Raw genomic sequence first — 7,166 nt, forward strand, 5'->3', positions numbered from 1 at the left:
GAACAAAATTAACTGAAATCTGACTTAGTGCTTCCAAAAAAATTAAAGAGATGGGGAATGTTTGTAGCTTCAGAGGTCAGGGTACAGCTGTGAGCATGATTGTACAGTTCAACAGTGAAAAGAGGCATTTTGCTACCTTAGCTGTCTACTGCTCTGCTACTGTACCAAGTAATGCCAGGGAAGACTACTATCATCACTGCTCCACTGTGAGCCAGATTAATAGACAACTAAATACAGCGAGATCTTCTGACAAGGACAGGCCAGGGAAATCCACCTATACCTCCTGCTTGGATATTTTGGCATTGGCTGAGCTCTGAGTGCAGCGTACATGAAAAGGTAGAAAAACAAAGACTGGGATTTTCAAGGGGAACTCAAGGCCTTCTCCATCCTCTGGAACAGCAAAGTGTACACACGATAAACCAAAAGAGCCTCTCCGTGCTGTAGTCACATGCTCCCTGGAAGCTGTAATCTCACAAGGACACAGATACGGCCATGCAAATACGGGTTATGCCTATGCTAACAACCAGTGCATGTCCCTGGAGCTCCTAAATGGCTTTTAATCTACTGGCAGTGTGTGAAAGCTTGTGCTGAACCAGCTTAATTTCTCTTGTGCTCCTGTTAGCCAGGAACACGCTACCCTTCGATACCTTGATTTGAGAGGTGAGAGCATAAACTGGCAACTTCTTGGTTTAAACCTCTGGAGATGAAAAGGGGAGGAGCTGCCTGTCACACTGAGGACAGATGTCACGATTGCAGGCAGCAAACATAGCAAGAGGGCAGTCAGTAACAGGCACTGAGAAACCAGCTGCATTTTCAACATCCCCTTCAGCCAAACCACCTCCAACATCGGCTTCACAAAAACCAGGCTGAAGCCAGCATAAGTACACTTATCCATGCTATCACCACTGCTTCCCTCTGCACAGTTTACCTGGTGTTAAAGTAATACATAGCATACTGTAAAATCCTAGTGTGGGGTAAACAAGTTGTAATATGCCTCAGATGGTCAAAGCAAACCTAACTATAAAGCTCAAGAAGGTAATTGCCTTTGCGTCTGCTCAGCACCAGCCTGTGCAAGGCTCCTACGTCAGAGAGCTGACAGCAAAATTTCAGACCGGGAGGAGACAGAAAACAGGCACAGGAGGGAAAATGCTGCAAACATCTTAAGAGGAGGGCTTGTCATAGTGGATTTTTGTCATTATTGAATTCAATCATGGGTAGAGGCCAAAATTCCCTAAGACAGCATAAAAATAAGAACCTGTCTCTTTTTTAAGACCCATTGATAGGTACTTTCCCAAGGCTACTACTTGCACCAGGCATTTGGCTTGACAGGTGCTCAGCATTGTCAGCTGCACAGAGAAACTCTTGACCAAAAGCATACAAACTTCTGCCAAGAGCATTGCCAGTCCCTCTGCACAGCCATGTCTGGGGGGACCTCAGAGAGAGGGGCCCTTTGTACAGCCCTCGGGATGACTCCCAGTGCTAGAAGCGACCTGGCACAGGAGCACAGCTGAATCACAGCTGCAGCAATCGCACTAATTGTCCAAGGGACGAAACAATTGCACTTGTCTGACTGGTCAGGGCATGACAAGAGCCCAACACATTTTTCTTTGTGAAAGCATTTCGCCTTGAAGTAAATTTTCAAAACAAAGTCCCTTGAACTCCAAGCCTTTCCAGACTTCCTGACAAGTGCAATTTACTCTTTCTAAAAAGGAGAGCTTTAAAAGAGATGTTGCCCAGGAGAGTGAGATCTCACTGCTGTTGGCTTTCACTGCCATCTGTGAAGGAAGTAACCCTGAATTTCCATATACTGTGATGGGAATTGAGGTCTCAACTCTAACCAGCTCCCTGGAAAACACCTAGGATGCAGCACGAAGTCCCTTTTCCTGGTTGTACCTATGGTTCCCCATCAAATGGGACTGTCTATGTTACCGACATCATCCCCAGCCCCACATGAGCTGAGCTCTCTGTCCCCTGCCTTGGGGACTGTGCTTCCCCACAGCATATCTCAGCAGCTGTAGTGGGAGTGTTGGAGAAGGGCTGGTCTTGAACTTGCTGTCGCACAAGCCATAGAAGAAAACTGGGATTGCTCACTCCAGATAGCCACCATGGCACACAGAGCCACGTATGCGACTCAGAAAGAGCTGCACTTTGCACCACCTTCAAAGGCCAAAATCACCTGGACTTTTGCACAGTTACAGGTGCTGGACTTGCTGCAGGTGCAAACCCAGCATCAACCAAGAGCCCCAGAGACTCCACCAAGTTCCCACAGGTGCAAACAAAGCAAAGCAACAGACCTTTCCCCCCCACTGCCTGCAGGAGCCATTGACAGCATTGAACATCCTGGCTGCTACCAGCAAGGCAAAAATCCAAGGTTTTCTAGCTAGTCATTTAGGACCATAAATCAATGTCAAAACTGAGAGGGAGAGGTGACTCTGCCCCAGAGGGCTGCAGTGCTGTGGGGCTGGAGGACCCAACAGTCTCTATGGCTGGTGGAACTCAGAACCGGTGTCCAGGCACCCCAGTCACCTTGGTCACCCCTGCGCGTTTTGGTCCAAACACAGCTCTGTGGCAGTTTTCCCTTCCTACCTGGTGCGAGTGAGGCTTCAGGGAAGGGAGAAGGGAGTCTGTGTGCCATGGAGGAGACAGGCTCTAAGGATGAAGTGGATGGAGCCAGGGCAAGGGATGGCAGCGGGTACAGCATGGATGGCCAGGTGAGCAGCACATAGTGAGAGCAAAGCAGACTCCAGCTTCAATTTCACATGTAAAATGTGTTTTGGGATCCAATTTGCAGAGAAGCAATGTTCCAAGGGAGCAGAGCATGTCAGAGAGGAAAGGACTTATCTTCTTACAAACTTCAGCATGTTTTAAAAGGCAACATAAGCTTATGTTTAAGTTAGTTATATGCATTGCTTTCCAAAAAGATGAGTGGAGGGAGTTACCTGCACAAGTGTTGACACAGGGAACACAGCCATTGTCCTTTGCAAGAGAAAATATCCCTCTCCCTGGGTCAGGGAGATGCAAGTGGCTGAGGATTTTGTTTTGTTTTCTTTTCCATCTGGCTTTGCAGTAGGTCAGCCCTGGTACCTTTGCCATCAATAAAAGCTGCGGATGGAGCAGTGTGGCATTACAATGAGCCCATTGTAACCACATATTTCCACTTAACAAGCGACTGCCAGCTCGTATTTGATTAATGCCATTAGGAATGAGTGGCTATTGTTTACCTTTTAATTTATTAGAGGTAGGATGTCCAAAAGGGACTTCAAGTAGGCACTTAATTCTTACGGACTTTTAATTACAATTGAATACCTAGCTTCATTAAGCACCTCTGAAAACCCAATCTGAAATTATTTGGCAGGAAGAGAAATGTGTCTGAGCCTTAGGACAGGGTTTGTCCTTGGCAGTTTTTTTAAAGAGGAGAAGCAAGTTTTGCATTAACTGGAAGACTAACCTATGGCTTTGGCGATTTGTAGACCACAGAGAAGGATCTGGCTGGCACAGCAAAGGAGGCAGCCTTTGTAACGGGCAGTGAGAGTGCTCCACCACGCAAGACCCCGCTCATCTGCTGCGCAGACGGCATTGATCAGGACACCTTTAAAACTGTGAGATACTAAATAGAATTTAGCAGTAGAAAAAGTCAGTGGCAGCTCAGGTTCTCGAGAGAGACTAAGCAAATAAAACCCAGGAGTTTGACAGAGGGAACAAAAAAGCAGGACAAGACACTTTGTTCTGGACCTTTCTTCCAAGTCTGAAAGTTTTTACCTCATCATTGTTTTCCAGTCATCTGGACAACACACTTTTAATTTAAAAAAAACCCCACAAACCCAAAGAAGCCCCCCAAAATCCAAAAAACAACAAAATAATCACATTTCACATACACTGTTCAGTTTTTCAAAACATGTACTGCTACATTATCATTTCACATGATGCCATGTCCTTCGTGGCTACAGCGGTTCGGTTCCTCTGCATCACTTCCATCACAGCCACAAAGCTCCATCTCACACCAGGATGTGACCTTCCCATTCATTCCTGGTACACCACAGCATAACCACATGCAGCCCCAGTCACAGCCCAGTGCACATAACAGGCAAAAAAAAAAAAAAATAGAGAGAGATGGACAAAAGGAAGGACATCCAGACTCTAGACACAGCGTTTGCTCCTGCGTCATGTGCGAATGTTTGTAACACATCCCAGGTTTGGCCACCAGAAAAAGCAGCATGAGAAAAGCAGTAAAGCAGTTCCCTTTCCCGCTTCCTGCAGAACAACAATTCTGCAGCCTGAAATTTATACCTTTCACCCTACAATGTTAAAAAGGAATTCCCATTCTTGGAAATCCTGCAATTCCTTGGGTTGTACAGGAGCAACTCCTGCAGAGTGCTGGGAGCGTGACAGAGGTCCTGCTCAAGACCCACATCAGCTCCCCTGTGTCCACACAGGAGACACTCCCCAAAACACAATGTTCCTACAATGCTTTCCCAGCCAGCTATTTAATCAGTTCATTTAGTGAAAAGGAATGCCTGAGACCTGGATATAAAATGCTGAATGCCTATACCAATGCTTTTTCTTTACAGTGCAAAGAGCTTTTCAGACCTTTTAAGAAGTCACTTAGGAAGCTGCATTTGCCCCAGGACCTCCCTGTAGAGAAGAAACTGAAGTACACAAAGGAAAGTTTGACCACAATTGGGGACCGCATCGATCTGTTTCTCCAGCAGTACTGCAGAGCCTCAGAAATTAAGCACTGGAAGAAGTAAGGGTCTCCTCTTACCCAGTACCAGTGGTACCGCACCAGCAATGCTCCCAGCACGACAATCCTGCCCCTGCTGCTCCCAGCAGGCATTTAGACATGTACTTTGGGCCTACATTTCCAGGCACGGGAAATCAGGTTGGCTATCTACAGGAGATATGTATAGCTTGCTCTAAGTGCTGAATGCTCACAGATTTTGGAGGCAGTTTTAGCAGAGGCCATGTGGCACTAGTCCTGCCCAGCACAAGGCTGATTTTGTTGTGCTGTTCACCAGCAACCTCCCTTTGCAAGTAAAGGGGCTCCTACGTTGCCACCCAAGTTAACAGATAATCCTTCATGTGCTTAGGGAAGAGCAATTCTTCAAAAGTTTATAAGCTTTGGGGAAGAAAAAAGAAGAAGAAAGGGGGGAAGAGGGGAGAAGAAAAAAAGCTGTGCAAAGAGTATGTCAGTGATTATACTTGCCAAGCCAGAACAAGGAAGAGGATGAAGTTTATATTCACATGCACAATCCACATCTCTTTCTTTTCCCAAGGACGTTGTGGAGGTTTGCCTCCCTCTTCTCAGAGATGGATGCAAAGCAGCTGCAGAAACTGTATAAGTACATCAAGAACAACCAAATGGATAAGTTTCTGGTAAGCAAACAGGAAAGTTAATACCCCGCTGTGCTAACTTTAAGGGGATAACTGTACCATACAGCTTACACAGGTTGATCCATATCAAAGGAGAAGCCTCCTACCAAGAAGTCTGTTTATCAAAAACCTGCAGATCTTGCCAGTTTCTACCATAATGCAGGCGCTGAGCTACCACAGCCACCGCTAGCTTTCCCTAGCTAGCTCTGGGAAGCTGAGCTGCTGTCCCAGCACCATGGTTTACAGTTTTTGGAGCTGTTTGCTGATCCCATGTTTCTAGTCATGCTTTCCAGACCAAATCTGATCCATAGTTTTATCTGATGATGTAAGAGTTAAACTTTGAAACAAGCAACTAGTTCAGGTAAAGCCTGTGCTTGCCAAAGCTCATTTTTGTGCTTAAACATCAGCTACACAAGGAAACTGCAATGAACAGTTTCCTGAGAATGCCAACTCCGAAGGGTTAACCCATTTAAGCACACATAACCAATCATAAACATATCTCCTGAGCAAAGGCTGAGTACACCAGGAAGTTCGAAGGTCTGTAAGAAACATGTACTTTAAGAAGTTTATTTTTAAAAAATTAAAAACAGATCTAGCATTTTTTTTTTTTTTTAAAAGTCAACTCGAAAACTGTTCTGAATAAATTAGAAAACAGTGGCAGGCGAGATGTCATTGGGTTACCGGGGCACTGCCTGCTTCACCTAAAAAAAGGGAGCTGTGGTCATCTGATAGCTGGCAGTGATAACGCCATAAATAATTTTGAGGGCACAGGTAAACAGCTCTCTCCTCCAGTTAGAGAGAAAGGGGCAAACCAGCCACGTGGTTCTTGCTTTTAGTTTATGGGAAAGCAGAACCATTTGTTTAAGGCGCTAAAAAGATATTCCAACAATGAGGAAATCAAACCTACTGTAATGAAAAAAAAGACAAACTAATTCTTCTTGTGAGAGTGAGACGCCTGAGATGAATCGGGTGATATTAAAAAAAGCAGCTGGCAGCCCTGGGAGGCAGGCGGCAGCAGGCGTTCTTGCTCCCTTAAACTCGTGAGCACTGCAAGAGGGTGAATCAAGCTCCATTTCCAACATGGCCCTTCTCAGAGGCTCGGCCAAGCCCAGGACATGACCTCACCTAAGGACAAGCCTTGCTGCTCCGCAGGGTGTGTGGCTGAGGGTAGCTCCCCATTGCCACCTTGGCATAAGCATTAAAAAGCAAATAACCCCCACAAATGCCTTCCCATCCTCTTGCTCCCCTAACTGAAAAACACAACCAAAACATCCAATTCCTCATCTTCCTTTCCAAGGAGGGGGGAGGAAAAAAAAAAGGAAAAACCCAAATGGTGGTGACAAGCATTAGTCACGCTGTGTCGTGTGCTATCAGGATGCACCGGCGCGTGCTGAGGAGTGTGCACCAACCTGCAGCCAGCAAGAGCCTGCCGGCTGTGGCTGTGTGGCATTGGGGATGAGGCTGCCTCCAAAAAGGCAAAGAGAAGTGACAAATTCTGCTGTTATATAACGGTTGACAAACGCCTTTTGTTATGCAAGACAAGTAGGAGAAAAATAAGCATCTTTGCCCTTTGTAGGAAGGGAACAGCAGTCGGCTCCCTGCTAGAGCATAAACAACAGGCTGCCGATCCAGGGGGGACCGGCACACTCAGCACAACAAAAATAGATTATTTGGAAATGCCTCGTTATTTAGATGAGTGAGCATAAAAATACAGAATCAATATGTAATTAGTAAGTGATTGAGGTTGTCAGCATGGTAATTTGATAGTTTTGTGAGTTTTGTTAAAGGAGAGAATC

General features: G+C 45.9%; 1 protein-coding gene across 1 annotated transcript; it reads left to right on the forward strand.

The window, feature by feature from the left end:
• The first annotated feature begins 2,633 nt into the window (after nt 1-2,633).
• On the forward strand, nt 2,634-5,560 carry LOC104464134 (chromosome unknown open reading frame, human C17orf64). The gene is made up of 5 exons (XM_010076769.1): nt 2,634-2,711; nt 3,471-3,599; nt 4,569-4,744; nt 5,274-5,373; nt 5,438-5,560. Exons 1-5 carry the CDS (start codon nt 2,634-2,636, stop codon nt 5,558-5,560), a joined length of 606 nt encoding a protein of 201 aa, XP_010075071.1.
• The last annotated feature ends 1,606 nt before the right edge of the window (nt 5,561-7,166 follow it).

The sequence above is a fragment of the Pterocles gutturalis genome, unplaced genomic scaffold, assembly GCF_000699245.1.
Source record: "Pterocles gutturalis isolate BGI_N339 unplaced genomic scaffold, ASM69924v1 scaffold1178, whole genome shotgun sequence".
NCBI lineage: Eukaryota > Metazoa > Chordata > Aves > Pterocliformes > Pteroclidae > Pterocles > Pterocles gutturalis.

What these genes read in the sequence shown, in the direction of transcription:
- LOC104464134 (XM_010076769.1), top strand. Translation starts at nt 2,634, where the DNA reads ATGGAGGAGACAGGCTCTAAGGATGAAGTGGATGGAGCCAGGGCAAGG. An exon ending in ATCAGGACACCTTTAAAACT is followed by an intron (nt 3,600 to 4,568) that starts GTGAGATACTAA and finishes TTTTCTTTACAG; the next exon opens with TGCAAAGAGCTTTTCAGACC. An exon ending in GAAATTAAGCACTGGAAGAA is followed by an intron (nt 4,745 to 5,273) that starts GTAAGGGTCTCC and finishes TCTTTTCCCAAG; the next exon opens with GACGTTGTGGAGGTTTGCCT.